Source organism: Xyrauchen texanus, chromosome 5 (assembly GCF_025860055.1).
Source record: "Xyrauchen texanus isolate HMW12.3.18 chromosome 5, RBS_HiC_50CHRs, whole genome shotgun sequence".
NCBI lineage: Eukaryota > Metazoa > Chordata > Actinopteri > Cypriniformes > Catostomidae > Xyrauchen > Xyrauchen texanus.
In genome coordinates this window covers 53,537,132-53,557,385 of record NC_068280.1, presented here as the reverse complement: position 1 = coordinate 53,557,385, position 20,254 = coordinate 53,537,132, and the positions used below count along the sequence as shown (strand labels likewise).

General features: G+C 38.2%; 2 protein-coding genes across 2 annotated transcripts in view; both read left to right on the top strand.

Moving 5' to 3' along the window:
- The first annotated feature begins 1,175 nt into the window (after positions 1-1,175).
- f10 (coagulation factor X) lies at positions 1,176-12,222 on the top strand. Its single transcript, XM_052126452.1, has 8 exons — positions 1,176-1,343; positions 1,688-1,848; positions 4,553-4,577; positions 4,654-4,767; positions 6,906-7,037; positions 7,230-7,600; positions 7,775-7,892; positions 10,820-12,222. The coding sequence occupies exons 1-8, from the start codon at positions 1,283-1,285 to the stop codon at positions 11,437-11,439; spliced, it is 1,602 nt and encodes a 533-aa protein (XP_051982412.1). The 5' UTR covers positions 1,176-1,282; the 3' UTR covers positions 11,440-12,222.
- Positions 12,223-12,371: 149 nt separating this feature from the next.
- Positions 12,372-20,254, top strand: part of prozb (protein Z, vitamin K-dependent plasma glycoprotein b) — a 17,961-nt gene continuing 10,078 nt past the window's right edge. The window contains exons 1-2 of the mRNA XM_052126469.1: positions 12,372-12,756; positions 19,939-20,105. Coding sequence (XP_051982429.1) covers positions 12,693-12,756; positions 19,939-20,105 — 231 coding nt within the window. The 5' untranslated portion in view covers positions 12,372-12,692. The remainder of the gene's footprint in view (positions 12,757-19,938; positions 20,106-20,254) is intronic.

The following is a 20,254-nucleotide window of genomic DNA, read 5'->3' as shown; positions in this document are numbered from 1 at the left end:
AACCACTGGACTGATACTTTAATAAACACTGACATTATAACTATGCATTTACATGTTTGGACTGCAAAGCAAATGGTCTGAGGAGGATTTAACTAACATTTCCAAAGATGGGTTTATGGGTTTGTTCCTTTTACTGGCATCATTTTGTGCTTGTTTAACTGGAGTCAAACAGGAAGTTGTATGTTTATATCAAAGGGCTCGTCTCTATTATGAAACAGCCAGTAGCCTTTAGTTTACAGCCATGAACGCTCATTTGCTATGTGCAATAGAGCTCAACAGTCTCTTTCCAGAAGTAAAGTCACATTCATTTTGTCCATTGACAAATACATTATTAATGATAACTTGTAAATATTTAAAGACAGATCTACCGTGAGCTCTGAGGTTGTTAATCGATGGTTTAAGCTTCTGTCAAACACATCAGTCCATGTTATTACAACTTCATTTATAAAGAAATCATGTTTAATAGCACAATTCCTGGTGAAGAACTACACTACCCATAATCCTCAAGAGAGCTCCACCAATCAGAGAATCCCTTCAAAAGAGCTCCACCCACTGATACACTGTGAATGATGTAATCGAGTCGCTCTCTCTGCACTCTCAAAATACTTTTATATCTGTATATATCGGAATATTTCCCAATCAAATTAAAATATATTGTTTCTATAATTACAATCAACAACTTTAAATCAAGTTTGATATTTTCCATCGTTTTTAACTGGATTACGTCATTCGCAATGCATCATGGGATTGTAGTTCATTCCCTCATTAAAGACGTTTTGTCTGATTTTTCAAACACTTTTGTGCTTCAAATCAAAGTTTGTGATGTTGTGATTCTCCTCGGAGCTGGTTTGGTTTGTTCACAGCGCACAACTCTTTTATCAAGGGTGTTATGAAATCACTGTGGAGAAAATAAAGGGGGAAAATACTTCCAAGCCACTAAATTCTCATTTTGATTTCATGGGGTCTTTGAAGCACGTCAACAATGTCCATATCAGTGCAGGCCAAAGTCTCACATCATTTCAGGGAGAACTCCTGATATTGTCTCACTCTCTCTGCGGTTTGAAGATGTGTTCCTGCACTCTGAAGTGAAATATTACACGTCTCAATAATGTAAACATCCCTAAACTTCCCTCATCTGCTTGTATTTTGTCCTCCCCTCAACGTCTCTTCACTCCTCCCCCGTTTCTCTCATTTCTCTCTGTCTATCGTTCAGTCAGTTCATTGACCTGCTCTCTGTTTTCTGAACTATTCTCTCATGTAGAAGAGCGCTGAAGATCTCATCATGTCTTGTCTCTTCTGGAACATTCTGTGTGTGTTTCTAATTCACTGTGTATCGTCTGAGGGTGAGTTCATCAGCAAAACCCAAGACTGTGTGTCGTCTCATGAGTGTGTGTGTGTGTGTGTGTGTGTGTGTGTGTGTACATGGTGTGTTTTCAATTCCTCTTATAGTCGATGAGCCTGTTTTATCTCCGAACCTTCTGTGGTTGTGATCTAAAGGTCACGAACTTGACCTTAATACGTTTACGATGTCAGACTGAAGCTTTACAGTGATTGTTACTTGTGTGTTATTTAAAGAGACAGAGTTCTGCTTATTTCACAACATTCAACTTTTACACTGGTTCACTAGAGGACTTGATGATGATGATGATGATGATGATGTCACTGGTGATGTCATGTGTGTCTGCAGTCTTCCTCCATAATCAAGATGCCAATCAGGTGTTAAGTCGACGTCGGCGTGCCAACACCATGTTTGAGGAGCTGAAGCAGGGAAACATGGAGCGAGAGTGTGTTGAGGAGCGCTGTAGTTATGAGGAGGCCAGAGAGATCTATGAGGATGATCAAAAAACGGTTGTTTATCGTTCCACACCACATTATTTACAGTCAACAAATTCGTTTTTTTTAATCACTATTGATCTTGACGAGGCCAATATAAGTGTAAAATAATGAAATACTGAAAATGAAAGATAAACAGTTTGAACTATTTGGTCCAAAAGTCTTTTATGATGCCAAATATAAGCTATAGATGTCCCTCAGATGTCCCTCAGATATGATGTCAGAACGATTTTAAAGAGGGAAATGTGCAACAGAGTTGGATAGAGAGAGCAGGAACTCTGCATTTACTCAGAAAATACATTGCAAACATTTAATACATTTAAAGGGGTCATGACATGTTTTTTTTTTATTGTATTATTATGTTCCCTTAGGTGCAATTATAGTATTAATATATTTTTTTTTAAGAAAAACTTTTAAAATCTAGTGATTTATGACCTTTTCCCACCCTGTTTCTCATCCTCTGATTCAAACAGTCTGTTTTGGGGGCGTTTTCCATTTAAGACTTCAGTGTTAACGCCCACTGTTATGATTGGCTAACGTCAGTGCCTATGTATCAATTATTGACGCTCCCAGCCAGAACAATATGCAAGTAAACTAAGTAAAAACACTGTGATTATTCATAATGAATGAAATTGCGCTTTAAAAAGTAGTTTAAAGTTTAAAATAGATTACTTACAGTTTGCGTCGTCGTTGTTCCCAGAATAGTCGGCACGGACTTATCTTTGAGCAACAGTTTTCTGGCAAAGCCAGCATCATATTGAGATTTGTTCTCAAAACAGTCATCCTTAAAATGTACAGAACAAACGCTTAAGTTAACACTGCCGTGACTGGAACGTCCGCAAAAAATAAACTGCATCCATTTTTCCCTGACGTCTGGATCTTTCGGCAGCTTATTCAGAGGTTTTGTTTGACCACAGCCAGGAACAGCACATCTGTGTGGCATCGTAATTTTCCTGTGCACAAGTAGTCTCTGTCAGAGCTCGCTGTCCATCGACTGAACACTTGTGAGGCGACGGCGATACGTAAATGAGCGTAGTTGTCTTGCGCTTATAAGCGTAGTTATGTTGTGCTGGAGGCGGTCATATGCAAACGCTGTTACGTCACTTCTAACCGACACGTCACTTCTAACCATGAATCCAGAACGAGCTGTATTTTAAGCTTGATTAAATAAATGATTCGTTTAGAATGGGGAGGACGTCTTAAAATATTAAACTTGCAGGACGTTTTAATGATACAAAGACCTCTTATATACCAAAAGATCAAGGCAAATTTGGTTTCTCATGTCATGACCCCTTTAATGCTTTATTTTCAGTTCTTTTGCATGACACAATACACGGTTAACTCTATAAAATAGTGTATCTGTTAATTAAGTTACAAAAAAGTAATCCAATAAAAATTTTAAATTACTAAATTACTAATTACTTTTAATTCTCTAAAATTGTAATCAGATTATCTTGATGATTACTTAATATAAAAAGTAATCAAATTACTAATTACTTAATGTTTTGTTACTTTAGTTTTATTTTTTTACCCCCTTTTTCTCCCCAATCCGAGTCGTCGTGGTGGTGTAGCGACGAATCTCCGTTGCCTCTGCGTCTGAGACCGTCAATCCGCGCATCTTATCATGTGACTTGTTGAGTGCGTTACCGTGGAGACGTAGCACGTGTGGAGACTTCACGCTATTCTCCGAATCATCCACACACAACTCACCACACGCCCCACCGAGAGCGAGAACCACATTATAGTGACCACGAGGAGGTTACCCCATGTGACTCTACTCTCCCTAGCAACTGGGCCAATTTGGTTACCCCATGTGACTCTACCCTCCCTAGCAACCAGGCCAATTTGGTTACCCCATGTGACTCTACCCTCCCTAGCAACCAGGCCAATTTGGTTACCCCATGTGACTCTACCCTCCCTAGCATCTGGGCCAATTTGGTTACCCCATGTGACTCTACCCTCCCTAGCAACCAGGCCAATTTGGTTACCCCATGTGACTCTACCCTCCCTAGCAACTGGGCCAATTTGGTTACCCCATGTGACTCTACCCTCCCTAGCAACCGGCCCAATTTGGTTACCCCATGTGACTCTACCCTCCCTAGCAACTGGGCCAATTTGGTTACCCCATGTGACTCTACCCTCCATAGCAACCGGGCCAATTTGGTTACCCCATGTGACTCTACCCTCCCTAGCAACCAGGCCAATTTGGTTACCCCATGTGACTCTACCCTCCCTAGCAACTGGGCCAATTTGGTTGTTATGGAGACCTGACTGGTGTCACTCAGCACGCCCTGGATTCAAACTCACGACTCCAGGTGTGATAGTCAGCGTCAATACTCGCTGAGATACCCAGAGCCCCGATGATTTGTTACTTTCTAAAAAAGATGTCAACAAATTCAAAATGTCTCTATTTCCTCTTAGTTTATGGTCAGCAATCACAGAAACGCTAACAGACAAACATATGAACTCATATTTTATATGCATTAATATTTTAGAACTATGTATACACTAAACACAATTATATAGAAATATGTAACCAAAGTAATAATATATTATAAAGTAATTACCTTAATTGTTAAATGTAACTGTAATCTGATACAAGAATGTTATGTTACATTACTTTGTAATCAGATTACACACAACACTGGTTAATTATATCAGTAGAAATTTCACAAATGACTGTTTTCTGACCCAAATGTGTTTCTCTTTTCTCTAATAGAAGGAATTTTGGAATAAATATGTCGGTAAGTGTGTATAATGATCATTATATAATGATTATGAATTGTAGCAGGTCATTTATCTGTGTGTCTGTTTCTACAGATGGTGATGCGTGTTTGTCTATCCCGTGTCTCAATGATGGGGTGTGTAAAGATGGGATTGGCCCGTACACCTGCTTCTGTACCGCAGGGTTTAAAGGGTACAACTGTGAGATTGGTAATAAAGCACATTCTGTTATAATGCATTACACCTCCAAACACACCTCTAAAGACCTCGTGAAATCAAAATGTGAGTTGTGTGGCTTTTATTTCATGTCTGTTAGCTTAAGCATCATCTGTGCTAGTTTACTCAAAGATTGCATATTAGTACTGGCCATGACTCAGGAGAGTATCCACATAATTGCCCAATCAAATGCTCTGTAGAATGAGATTGCCCCTCCACCTATTTTTAAAAGATCTTGTTTAATAGCAGAATTCCTGGTGAGGAACTACACTACCCATAATCCTCAAGAGAGCTCCACCAATCAGAGAATCATGTTAAAAGAGCTCCGCCCACCAATGCACTGTGAATGATGTAATCCACTCTTAAACTACTGAAATATTTCTATATATCTTGTACATATATTTTTGAAACAAAATGTATATATATATATATATATATATATATATATATATATATATATGATTCTACACTTATAATTAGGGCTGTCAGTCTAGTAAAGAAATTATCAAATTATTCACACGGTAATATGATTAATTACTTGATTAATCGCATATACAAATATTTGCTGAGAAAGTCCCTCGAATAACAATAATTCAATATATAATGATGAAATAATGATAAATATTTCAATGTAAATAATTACAAATGAAATATATATATATATAATTAAAATGCATTACATTAAGCATCGATGAGACAAAAGTGGCTTTAGAATGCAATATATTACATAAACCTGTCATTGCCCTAACAGCAATCCATTTTGCAATTTAATTTGTCAATCAGTCCGAGATTTATTATAAGGATGTGTCAATGCACACCTGTGTCATACGGATGATTCTGGAGCGTCTCACTTTGGTTGCATTGTGTCATGCACATATCATTATTAGGTGACTGCGCCAAGTGGTTTGAAATGTACAAAAACACGTCTTGAGATCCCTGCGCTCAGATTTGCACTCCATCAAGCTGTGTTTCAAGAATGTGTTCTCATCATATGTTGACCACTTCTATTTAAATGAATGGGAGAAACACCCAACCTCCCGAGAGCGTTCCAAACATGACCGACAGTGACTCGCTAATAAGACTTTGGTTGTCTCCTCTTGTTAAGTGGCATGTTCTCTGTATAAGATGCGTGTTGCCTATACAGCTGAAGTTACACTTACTGCCCCCGGAGGAGCACTAACCCTAAATTGTAGTGGTGGTGGTGTAGTGGGCTAAAGCACTGAACTGGTAATCAGAAGGTTGCTGGTTTGATCCCCACAGTCACCACCATTGTGTCCTTGAGTAAGACACTTAACTCCAGGTTGCTCCGGGGGGATTGTCCCTGTAATAAGTGCAATGTATAATACATTGGTAATCAGAAGGTTGCTGGTTCGATCCCCAGAGTCACCACCATTGTGTCCTTGAGTAAGACACTTAACTCCAGGTTGCTCTGGGGGGATTGTCCCTGTAATAAGTGCTCTGTATAATACATTGGTAATCAGAAGGTTGCTGGTTCGATCCCCACAGTCACCACCATTGTGTCCTTGAGTAAGACACTTAACTCCAGGTTGCTCTGGGGGGATTGTCCCTGTAATAAGTGCACTGTATAATACACTGGTAATCAGGAGGTTGCTGGTTTGATCCCCACAGTCACCACCATTGTGTCCTTGAGTAAGACACTTAACTCCAGGTTGTTCCGGGGGGATTGTCCCTGTAATAAGTGCACTGTAAGTCACTTTGGATAAAAGCGTCTGCCAAATGCATAAATGTTAATGTAAATCAACAGCCCTACTTAAAACAGTACCACCGCTCCCTAAACGCATACTACACAGTCTGCGTAGGGCACCAACTCCCTAGGGAGGCACCATCTTACCCTAGGAGGGCACCAGAAAGTCCACCGGCTGCCCTTACTCATACGTTATATGTTATTCAAGGAACCGAAAGCAGTTGCAGAACACAGACGATCGCTTCACACTCATATCACTCGATATCCCAGTTCCAGGAACTCTGAGTAGGGCATCAATTTGGCCAGCGGCGACCCATACTTACAATCAAGTACAATCAACACACACACACACCACCAACACATGTCCTGTTTCAACAGGAAGTAGTTTAGTGTCTGTGTTTGTAACTATGTTGTGATGTTGTTCCAGCGATTCCGAAACTCTGTGAGAGTGAAAACGGTGGCTGTAATCATTTCTGTAAGGTGGACAAAGGGAAAGTGGCCTGCTCTTGTGCTAATGGATACACACTGAGCTCCAATGGGAAGTCCTGTCAATCTGATGGTAAATATGAGTGACGATGTGTGTGTGAGAGACGTTTACCAAGGTAACATACCCCGATGGACTCTAATCAGGGTAGAAGCCATATTGGATTTCACGTGAATGGCTATATGTCATTTGACGTACACTTTTGCTCAATAATGTTTGTGTATCTTTATGTTAATCATTCAGATGCAACATTTACATTCATTTCAGATCCATTCAAATGTGGCGTTGTGTATCCTGAGAAGACCAGAACAATCTTCATGTACACACCAACCATCACCGACATTGAAAACACTGACGAGTCAAACTCCGAGACTTCAGTCAACAGTGACATCGAGACGGAGAACACGTCAAACACGCCTGTCAAAAACCTGAGCGGCAACTCCAGTGTTCACGAGCCGGACATCAAGACAGTGAACGGGTCAAAGAACATGACCGTTAGTGACACCAGCAGCATCTTCGGTTATCATGAGCCAGACATCAAGAATCTAGTGGATGAATTACCTCATGAAGAAATAATGTTTGTTGAAAAGAAAATTGTGAATGGAGTGGACTGTCCTCCTGGAGAATGCCCTTGGCAGGTACTATTATTTTTATGCTAATTTCAAGATTTTACGTGCACAGTGTCAAACCTTTTTCATTGAGCTCAGAGGAAACATCGTCAAACTGATCAAGTGACGGCTTTGACATCCTAACCTCTTCTTCCACCCCACAGTCTGGTGATGTTCACTAGCTCCTGTGTTTCTGTTCTTCAGGCTCTTCTCATTAATGAGGATGACGTGGGCTTCTGCGGCGGCACCATTTTAAATGAGTACTTCATCCTCTCCGCCGCTCACTGTATGAATCAGAATATCTCCATCAGAGTGATTGTGGGTATGTGAGCGCTTTTAAAGCAACATATTCTTTCAATGTTGCTGAAGCTACTTTGACACTGTAGTTTCTCAAGCTACGTTAAACTACAGTCAAGCTGCTCTTTTAAAAAAGTAGTCAGCCACACTACAAGTTAGTAACAAAAAGAAGCTTACTACATTAAAGCTATTTAAGGCTACAGTTCACATCTGTGAGGGGTATAATGTGTTAGAGCGCCCCCTACAGTTCACATCTGTGAGGGGTATAATGTGTTAGAGCGCCCCCTACAGTTCACATCTGTGAGGGGTATAATGTGTTAGAGCGCCCCCTACAGTTCACGTCTGTGAGGGGTATAATGTGTTAGAGCGCCCCCTACAGTTCACGTCTGTGAGGGGTATAATGTGTTAGAGCGCCCCTACAGTTCACATCTGTGAGGGGTATAATGTGTTAGAGCGCCCCTACAGTTCACATCTGTGAGGGGTATAATGTGTTAGAGCCCCCTACAGTTCACATCTGTGAGGGGTATAATGTGTTAGAGCCCCCTACAGTTCACATCTGTGAGGGGTATAATGTGTTAGAGCCCCCTACAGTTCACATCTGTGAGGGGTATAATGTGTTAGAGCCCCCTACAGTTCACATCTGTGAGGGGTATAATGTGTTAGAGCCCCTACAGTTCACATCTGTGAGGGGTATAATGTGTTAGAGCCCCCTACAGTTCACATCTGTGAGGGGTATAATGTGTTAGAGCCCCCTACAGTTCACATCTGTGAGGGGTATAATGTGTTAGAGCCCCCTACAGTTCACATCTGTGAGGGGTATAATGTGTTAGAGCCCCCTACAGTTCACATCTGTGAGGGGTATAATGTGTTAGAGCCCCCTACAGTTCACATCTGTGAGGGGTAAAATGTGTTAGAGCTCCCTACAGTTCACATCTGTGAGGGGTATAATGTGTTAGAGCCCCCTACAGTTCACATCTGTGAGGGGTATAATGTGTTAGAGCGCCCCTACAGTTCACATCTGTGAGGGGTATAATGTGTTAGAGCCCCCTACAGTTCACATCTGTGAGGGGTATAATGTGTTAGAGCTCCCTACAGTTCACATCTGTGAGGGGTATAATGTGTTAGAGCCCCCTACAGTTCACATCTGTGAGGGGTATAATGTGTTAGAGCTCCCTACAGTTCACATCTGTGAGGGGTATAATATGTTAGAGCGCCCCTACAGTTCACATCTGTGAGGGGTATAATGTGTTAGAGCGCCCCTACAGTTCACATCTGTGAGGGGTATAATGTGTTAGAGCCCCCTACAGTTCACATCTGTGAGGGGTAAAATGTGTTAGAGCCCCCTACAGTTCACATCTGTGAGGGGTATAATGTGTTAGAGCCCCTACAGTTCACATCTGTGAGGGGTATAATGTGTTAGAGCCCCCTACAGTTCACATCTGTGAGGGGTATAATGTGTTAGAGCCCCCTACAGTTCACATCTGTGAGGGGTATAATGTGTTAGAGCCCCTACAGTTCACATCTGTGAGGGGTATAATGTGTTAGAGCCCCCTACAGTTCACATCTGTGAGGAGTATAATGTGTTAGAGCCCCCTACAGTTCACATCTGTGAGGGGTATAATGTGTTAGAGCTCCCTACAGTTCACATCTGTGAGGGGTATAATGTGTTAGAGCGCCCCCTACAGTTCACATCTGTGAGGGGTATAATGTGTTAGAGCACCCCCTACAGTTCACATCTGTGAGGGGTATAATGTGTTAGAGCACCCCCTACAGTTCACATCTGTGAGGGGTATAATGTGTTAGAGCACCCCCTACAGTTCACATCTGTGTAATGTGATGGAATATGAAACTAAATATTTTTTTGAGTATTTGCTGCCATCTAGTGGAATAAAATACGAGTTTTTGGAAGGAAATGGAGTAAACAGAACCAGAATTACATGTTTACAATGTAAGGACAACAACAACAAAAAGTGTAATAATTTCTATTCATAATAAGATTGTTAACATTTATAATGTTATTTATGAATAACTGGAGTTGTTTTTTTGAAGGGGGTGTTCTGGCAAAATGAATCCAAGTCCACAGTATGTGTGAATGATGATCTTTTAAATTTGAGTGTGAAAATTTGTGGACGGCAGCACAAAAATTCACCAGTTGGAGAGTTTAACACAAATCTAGCACGTTTTTCTTTCATAAAACATTTATTGACGTTCCACTATGTTTTCAGAGTTTGGACGTGAACTTTCTCAGCACCTGCTGGTGAATCTCTGAACTGCAGGTAGTGAGTTTAGACTTTGTGCTGAAAACAGACGGGCTTCTGAAACGACTCGACGCAACGCCACCTCATTATTATATATAATACAGACACAGTTTGCGCACATACACCCACGAACACTTGCACTTTGCGCTGGCGTGAAAATGCCGCTTAAAATTAGTGCTCACAAGTAAATTGGATAACGGTTAGCTCACGGGATTTGCAGGCTGTGCTTTGCGCCTCACGAGAAGTGAAAAACTGTGCGTTTTGTGATGTAACAGCGCTACTCGCTGGAAAAAGTAGCTTGTTACTTTAAAAGCTGGACTGTTGTAAAAATAGCAGAGCTGTTGTCACACTTCTGAAAATAACTGAACTACATTAGCAGTGTCGCTACCTTTAGTAAACTACTCTCCAAAACTGCTATTCAAATTAAATGCTGTTTTCACTCTTTTGAACTTTTGAAAAATGCATGGAAAAAGTGATATATTTTGATTTAAAATGTTATAAATATAATGACAAATATTCATTGATAGTTTTCATGAGTTTCATATAAACAAGACTATAAATATTGATAATCTACCAGATGAAATGATGTTATTGCTCAGAGATCGTGCCAAAAGAGATCTCATGTTTCTGTAAGTCTTGTGTAATGTGTGATTCTGTGTTCTGTTATAAGAGTTTGTGTGTTTGTGTATTTCAGGTGAGTTTGACAGGCTGCACAAAGAGGGTCGTGAGTCAACACACAATGTAGACCAGATCCTCGTCCACATGAACTTCATCCCTGAAACCTACCATAACGACATCGCCCTCATTAAACTCAGCGAGCCAATCAAATTCACCAAATACATCATTCCCGCCTGCATACCGGAGCGTGATTTCGCAGAGCGCGTGCTGATGCAACAAGACGTCGGGAGAGTGAGCGGTTTCGGCCGTTTGCATGAAGGCGGCCTTCAGTCCACCAATCTCCAGAGATTAGCGGTGCCGTACGTCGATCGTGCGAAATGCCTAGAATCCAGCAGTTTTAAAATCTCCAGTCGCATGTTCTGCGCCGGTTACGACCAGGAAACCAAAGATGCATGTCAGGGCGACAGCGGCGGGCCACACGTGACGCGCTACAAAGACACGTGGTATGTGACAGGGGTGGTGAGCTGGGGCGAGGGATGCGCACGGAAGGGCAAGTACGGAATCTACACGCAGGTGTCCAAGTACATCAAATGGATTTATAATGCAATGGAGAAAGTGATGCCTCAAACAGAGAGTCTGATAAAGCCCAAAGTCAAGAGAGAGCTGCCGAAGAAGAGTTTGATACGAAGAGTTTGATACGGATTCTTTAAAGTCAACATGAAATCAGAATCAACTCTATTTACTTTCTGAATCATCAGAACAGATACGTCAAAAGAATAAAATGTTTGAAACGACTTAATCAAGCCCTCCCATTTTTAAGCGTCCTGTCATAGACACTCTCTTCACCGCCCAATAAAAGTCCCGCCCTACATTTCTTCTTCATTTCATGTTGACTTTAAAAATCCAAACGAGACATTTACAGTGTTGGGTAAGTTACTCAAAACTGTAATCCACTACAAATCACCAGTTATTACATTACTGATTACTTCAGCGAAAGAGTAATCACATGACTAATTACTTTTCTTTTAAGCTACTTTCTAAAACACACTTCACAGAAAAGTTCTTAAGAGTTCGCAATAATATCTATATTTTCTCACACGCTCTTTAATTGTTAAAACGTCAACAGACGTGCGTATGAATATAATTAATATTTTACAGTATATGTCATAAATATCATTGCAGTAATATGTGTAACCCTAGTAATGTACCTAAGTCAGTAATGACATCTGATTACAAGAACTTAAAATGTAATGTGTTACTCTACCTTTTGAATAAATGTAGTTAGATTACAATAACTAGTTACTTTGTAATTAGGTCACACCCAACACTGGATGTTGCGCAATTGTAAAACAGAAAGTACTCAGTGATTTTGTGTTTTATTGATTTTATTCATCTGTTTCTGTAATATTCAGATGTACGATAAGTGCACTTAAACTGAAGTATTTTCAGAAATAAACTTTAAAGACTTGTCAACAGTTACAGAGACTCTTCAGCTTTCAACTTTAAACACACACGCGTCACATGTTGAGGTCAGAGGTCAACAGTGAGGCTCATGTTTGAGCGGTTGTTTACAGTCTAGAGTTCAGACACACAATTCCCAGAAACACTGACGGCCCGATACTGAGTTTATTTAAATATACACTCGTGAATGTAAAGTGATTGTTTAATAACTGATTCAGATTGACATTGTTAAATCATCATTTTGGAATCAGACCTGAGAAATAACGTTTCCAAAGTAAACTGGGTGTCGTTCATGAAGTCTTCGGACTGCAGGTGAAAGAAAGGACTTCAGGTGTCCAACATCATGAAGTGAAACAGTCAGAAAAGCTGTAATGTGCCGTGAGATTGACAGAGTTGACTGTGGGCGGTCAGATCTACAGAGAAGTTGGCGATCGATCAGTGTGATCACTGACGGACGGGAGTCTGTGTGGTTTTGTTGACTGATTACGATGGAGTTATTAATATGGCTTTTCTTCACACTGTACAGTCGTCATGTGTTGAGTGAACGCACAGGTAAGAACTGACCTTCAAAGATTTCATGTTTACATTATTGTGTAAATCATTATTGTGATCTGATCTGAGTTTAACACACACTACACAACTGTCAGCATTCATCCATCACACAAGATTTGCATATCTGAGATTAAACATAATCTGGTGATTCTTCAGTTTTGGGCTCTTTCATCACTTTGGATTTCTAGAAAGTAAAGTCTGTTTATAACATGTGTTCAGACTCTCACTGATCCTAAATACACACAACTGAATAATATTGTCACACTTTTTGCATCATTTGGCTAAATGATTAATTGTCCTTACAATAAGTCTAAACGGGTCAATTTTGCTGCTTGTGATTTTCACATACAAATGATCTTTTGAATCACTGTAAATGTTTGCCAGATGTTTGCAGATGTTTATCGTTAGTGGTGAACCTCCAGCAAACCTTTGGCAACAATGGACTAGGGATGGGCGGATCGATCCTAAAAGTATCTTCCGATACTTATGTTGTATCGAAAATATCGATCCTCACGCAAAAATATCGATTCTAAATATATATATATATATTTATTTATTTATTATCTAGGGGTATTATTGTTTGGTTACCACGAACAATAATCTTAAACTTCAAAGTGAAATAAAATGGATTCGTCTATATAGAGTGCCGAAGTTATGACGTCACTTTGTAGGCCAAAACGCGGAAGTGAGTTAGCATTTTAGCACTTCCGGTTCCCTCGCCCTAAAGTCTATGTGTTTTTTGAATGGGTTTTTGCTAAATCACCTGAAATAAGGTCTGTGGTTAACAAAGCCTCTAAATATTTTCACGTTTTGATCTATGAAATAAAACACACCAGTTATAACCTGCTTGTGGTTTTTTAAACTTTATTGTGTCTTAAAAACGGTGATTGCTAACAAGTTGCTAAAAGGGACTACATCCTTTGGCGGGGACTTTAGACGTCATCATGACAAACAGGAAATCTCTCACTAGCCCGCGTTTCAGCCTCACGTTAAAGTTTACCTTTTCATCTCTCCCTAGTTTTACTTACCGAGACTCGACAAACCTTGTCCCTCATGCTGGCCCTTACAATACCGGCAAGTAAATCTGCACTGTTCTACATGTCCACATTTATAGTGGTTCTCTCCTCGATCTATGGTTTTTCTATCGTCTAAGAAAAAGGACATAAGATTGGAAATTGATACGGCCATAGCTAACGTTAGTGCTTATGAGATGGTAAAATCGCGGGTTTTTTCTGGCGAATTAGCAAATGGTATGCAAACATACAATCAAACATAATACTGTGAAAGATAATCTTTAAAGTTTATTTGGGGCACAATGATCAGGCATAATAATCTTAATCACAAAGAAAATAATATAAACTAACAAAATAATAAACGAATAAATAAAACATTAACAAAAGATTTTTAAAAAATCTCAGAGAGACACGCATAAACAAAATTAGTTTCTAACATTTTTGGAAAAAACGAATGGGCAATATTTCTCATGAAAAAGTGGATAAGTGTTCATACACAGCGCAGATCATAATGAGCGAGCGTGTTTTTAAATAAAGTTTGAGGAAGCTTGATGATGACGTTGATCCGCGACCATGGTGTGCTGTAGTCCGTTTATAGCCTACCGTTAGCATTTTATATCTGACGGCTTTATTTAGGCTTCAAAATGTATACATTTTGGATTAACTTGTAAATATTATCTTGATAGACAAAACGTGTAAGGGTCACAACTCTTTGTTGAACACAGATCTTATTTTTATGCGATTTTCCAAAAGTCTATGGGGAAAATGCATAGCTTTTCGATCGAGGGAACCCTTTTTTTTTTGTTCTTCTTTATTGAACAATACCAATTTACAAAAACAAATAGGGAACAATCAAATGCCAACAAATATACACTTTTTTTTTTTTTTTTTAAATCTCCATCCTAAATGTCCATATGTGTATATATTACATACAATAACAACAAACAAAACAACATTTATTAACTATTATCTAGGGGGTGCAAGGAAACATTTAAAAAAAAAAACATATTTAAATCTTACCAAACTTAAAAGGAAAGAGACTCATACATGGATTTATACAATTCTTCAAGGGTTTGATTCTCTTTGGATAAATGTTTTAAAGATTCTAAATAATTTTTGCATTCATTTTTAAAGTAATTTAAAGAGGGCTTACTGTTATTCCACTTACTTTTGTGTATATGGTATTTACCCATAATAATGTTCAAAGTATAAGACAACTTTTTTGAAAACCCATCGCATAAACCAAAATCTGAAACAAATTTAGTGATGGAATATCAGTGTTGATATCAATGTTTAACCAACTGAAAAGATCCTGCCAGAATTCCAATATTACTGGACAAGAATAAAATAAATGATCAATGGTTTCGGGCTCTACTAAGCAAAAAACACAAGGATCTACTTCAAAACGGAATCTTTTACGCAAAACCTCAGCAGCGGGATACACTTTATTAATAATCCTAAACTGAATATCCTTCATTTGAGGTAGTATTGGCCATTTAAGGTACTTACAGAATTTGTTTTTAAAAGTTTCATTTTCAAATTGTTTAAATTTTGAAGGTTTATTGTAATCTGAAAACAACTTACATTTTAATACATTCCCTATTCATTTATTACTACATTTTTTGTCTCCAATATATACTTCTCCAATCTTTAACTCGGGCAGTTTAACAGTTACCTTTGAGTATGTAAGAGTGCTTTGGATTTGTTGTTTTAAAGCAAGAGGAATGGCTTTACACAGTGTATTAAATTCTCTAATGGAACATTTTATCTCAAATTTCTCCATGAATGCATTATGTTGAATAATTAGACCTGTTTCATCTAAAAGATCAACAACATGTATAACATTTTTCCCATACCACTCCTTTTTGAATACTGACTTTCTATTTATTGTAATGGTTCTATTATTCCACAATGTGGAACAATGTGGTGAAACATTTTGAGTGAATATCAATTTCCAGTAGTACAGAATCTGCTTGTGGAATTTTGAAAGCTTAATTGACAATTTGGAAACCTCAAAATCACATTTCAGCAAAAAATCTAGTCCTCCAACTTGCTCGAATATAGACTTTGGAATATGATACCACATTGAGTTGGGTTGTGCTAAATACATTTTAATCCAATTCAGTTTAAGTACTCCAACCATCGATTCAAATTCAGCGGCGTTTAGACCTCCCTTTTTATAATCTTTAATCATCTGAGATTTTTTAATATAATGAGTTTTGTTTTTCCATATAAAATTAAACAAAATAGAATTGACCTTTTTTATCAGTTGAGGAGAAACATACAGAGAGTAGCATGGGTAAATCAGTTTAGATATGCCTTCTGCTTTGGTCAAGAGTATTCTGCCCATGATAGACAGATCTCTCATAAGCCAACGATTAAGGGATTTTTTCATACTATCAATTCTCTCTTCCATATTTACTAATTCTCTCATATGAATTTCTTTAACCATTTTTAAACCTAAGTATTTCACTTCAGATTGAACAGGTATGGATTCCATATTTTCTTCATTACATGAAAAAAGAGGAAAAAGTTCAAATTTTTTTAAATTTAGGCATAAACCTGATGCTCCAGAAAAAACTGAAATAATATTCAGAGCTTTTTTAACTATAGATTTGTCTTTTAAAAATATTACTGTATCATCAGCAAATTGACTAATTCGATATTCATAATCAGAAATGGTAATTGCTTTTAATTGAGGATTGTTGACAACTAAATAAGCTAACATTTGAGTACATAATATAAACAATTTTGGAGAGATTGGACAGCCCTGTCTAATACCACGCAAGATGTCAATTCTAGGAGTCATGCCTGGATTAAGGGATATATAAAAATTTTAATTACCTTGTAAAACCCTTCCCCAAAACCAAACATTCTAAGTGTTGTAAATAAAAATTAATGCTCCACAGTATCGAATGCTTTAAAGAAATCTAAAAACAAAATGAGGCTTTCTGAATGTATCAGTGATTGATAGTCAATCATATCCAAGATTAGTCTAATATGGTTTTGAATATATCTTCCCTTGATGAATGCTGATTGATATTCCTCTACAAGTTTCCCAAGTACCAATTTAAGACGATTAGCAGAAACCAGGGCAAGTAATTTAATTTTCCAATCTAATAACGCGACGCCAACGCACCGTTGAGTGAATTGTGTTTTATTATTATTATAAAACTTTTATTTTTTTTACAAAGATTCTCTGTAAACGCGCTCGGAGATGCTCTGGGTAACACTGGCAAGACAGACAGTCGGATTAAACTGATCCACCAATCAGAACGTTCATTTCAGATGCGATTAGATATTTGCGAACCAATCATATCTTCCGTTACAGTAAGGGGCGGGACTCCAGCGTCTGACACACAAGCATCCCGGGAGAAACTATAATTTGCACTGCATATTTATTTCCCCGCTACACGTAAATATATGAATATACATTTAAATGTTACTTATGCAATGAAACTTTGTGAAAATACTGCATGTTATTGCACCCCTGATAGTTTTTGATGCTCTTTTATTTTCTTTTTTGCCCTTTACTGCTGTCCGTGGTGCATTTTTCTCTTGATATCAAATAATTTATAAGTAGGAAAACAACTTCACTCTACACAGAAAAGCACATAATATTACACAAATAAATACAAAACTAAATTTTTATGTAGGCTATATATGGCAATACAAGTTATCTTGAACATTACTACACTCATATTAATGCTTAACAGTTTATTGCGTATTATGAATTAATTTATTAGTTAGAATAATAATCAAGTATTAACAATTTTCATAGTAGCATAATAAAAGGAACAATAATGACACCTATTACTTTAAATATATATTTCACTTGCAGATACTATACCATTGAACCCATTGATTTACTACAGTAATATTGTAGTAACCATGGTTACACTATACTGTATTACTGTAGTGAAATGGTTAATTTTTGTAAGGGTAAACAAAACAGAAGTCTAATCATTTTCTGTTTATGCAAAACAAAAGTAACAATAATAGTAATAATGACTTGAATAATGACTACAAATATTATTTTAAATTACCCATTTTATCCAAAGTAATCGCAAAAAAATACATTTAACAGAAGTATCAGTATCAGTATTGGCATCGACGATATTGGATTGAAAATATTGGTATCGGATCGAAAAGAACATAAGTGGTATCACCCATCCCTATTATGTACACATTTGTTTGTCCACATTTAATAAATTATACCAAAAAAAATCAACAAAACTTCCGAAAAGCAATTCACACAAAACAATTACTTGAACATGTTTTCAGTTATCGAGTTCAAAGTCATTTTAATATTTTTTCTGGGGCTTAAAGTCAGAAATATAATTCGGTGTGACCGCCCCACTAACACATTTATGTTCTTAAAACATTTTCCAAACGTTACATTGTGGGTGTGGGAACATGAAAATATCCAGTTTTCTTAAAGGGGAGCTATTAATCACTTTTACATGATGTTTGTACATAATGTGAGTCGGCAGTGTGTGTACACAAACACCCTACAATGTTAAAAGTCTTTCTTATATTTCTATTCATCAAAAACAGTGTCAGAATCAACGCTTCTCGTTTCTGCTCTAAAGTGACGTCATGTTAGATCAGGCCACGCCCACGACTGGTGACAGACTCCGCCCTATTATCATAGTCCCCTGAGTGATGGACACACAGTCCTGGAGCAGATACAGTGAGAGAATAATGTCTCATAAGTGTCTGTTGTTGCTGTAAAAGTGAACATAAGAGTCTTCATGAACTCCCGGATCAGAGACACTGAAGACGCAGCGGACATGCTGGACTGGTAATCGGGCATAGCGGGCATTTTCCCAGTGGGCCATCGGGAGAACCGAGCAGGCCAGTTGGTCAGCCGCGAAATGGGCCGAAGGGGCCGCGATAAGCTAAAATGAGCTGCTGCGTTATGCAGAACGGACCACAAAACGGTGCCGCGTTATGCAGAAAAGGACAGTGAACACCCCCCGCTCAACTTTTGGGCAGTTGCTCTGTAACATCCCGATTCCTCTTCCCAGTCCAGACTGCACTCCAGTATTTACACTGTCAGTCATATCGGTTCTGATTTGTTGTTGCTATAGTAACCAAAGCACCAGCTGTAAAGGCACAGCCCTCTTCTGGAAAGGGGGCGGGGAGCAGCACCTCATTAGCATTTAAAGAGACACACACGAAATCAGTATGTTTTTGATTCCACCCAAAAAGATGCGTTTATAACATGATATAATAAATGATCCGTGAGCTGAAACTTCACACACACATTCTGGGGACACCTGAGACTCATATTACATACTGTACAAAGGGGCGTAATAGATCTCCTTTAACCTTAGTTGAATGCTATTTAAGCTTAATAATGTTATAAGGATGTTCTATTAACGTATGTTTTACAACATTTGTTCTAAACATTTAAATAATAATGTCAGCCAAAGGTGATGAAACGTTCCCTGTTAGAGACAGCAAAAAAAGTAATAAATCAAAGTCTCATTAAAAGCTGAATAAATGTGCACAATAAGCAGTGAAGCAGTTTTATTTTAGAATATGATTAATATAAACATATCAAAGTCATGTGGTGTAACTAACATGTCGGAAGCATGTGACAAAAATCATAAAACAGAGTGTGTGTGAAGTTTTAAAAACACATCATTAAATATTAATATTTTGAAATTTTGATGTTAAACACTCTTTTTTCAGGTCATTTGGTGTATTTATGAGAAAACGGATTAATATTCTTAACTTAAAAATTCATAATATTTGTAAAAAATACTGTTAAACTTGAAACATAAATTGAAAACTTTGATAATGTTTAAATGACTTATAATCTCATGAATTCAAGGTGAAGAAACTATTTTCATACCTTTTACTTGATGGTTACACCACGTGACATTAATTACAAATTTGTTAAAAACAACAACATAAACTGAAAGATTACCTTTCTACAAACATGACATGTGTGTTGAAAACTAGAACTTTCCTGAAACCAAAAAAGTATCTTAAAGCTCTGTTCTGGGAATGTTCTGGGAATCACAGTTGTAGGCTTGTTTTGTAACCTGGTAAAAAGTTTCCAATTGACCTTTATATAAACAAAGAGACAAAAGGAGAACTCTCTTCATGTTGCTTTATGAAGAATATATGGCGTGTTTTCTGTCATCTTGTCTGTCAGTGTTTCAGTCTCCTCAACATGCCAGTTCAGTTCTGCTGCGCTCCAGACGTGCCAATAACATGTTCTATCTGGAGGAGATTCTGCCGGGCAATCTGGAGCGCGAGTGTGTGGAGGAGCGGTGCAGCCGTGAGGAGGCCAGAGAATGCTTCGAGAACGAGCAGAAAACAGTACAACATACTTCATATACGGAAACTGCACAAAACACAAGTGACACACACAAGAGACACACAAGAGACACTCAAGAGACACACAAGAGACACTCAAGAGACACACAAGAGACACACAAGTGACACACAAGTGACACACAAGTGACACT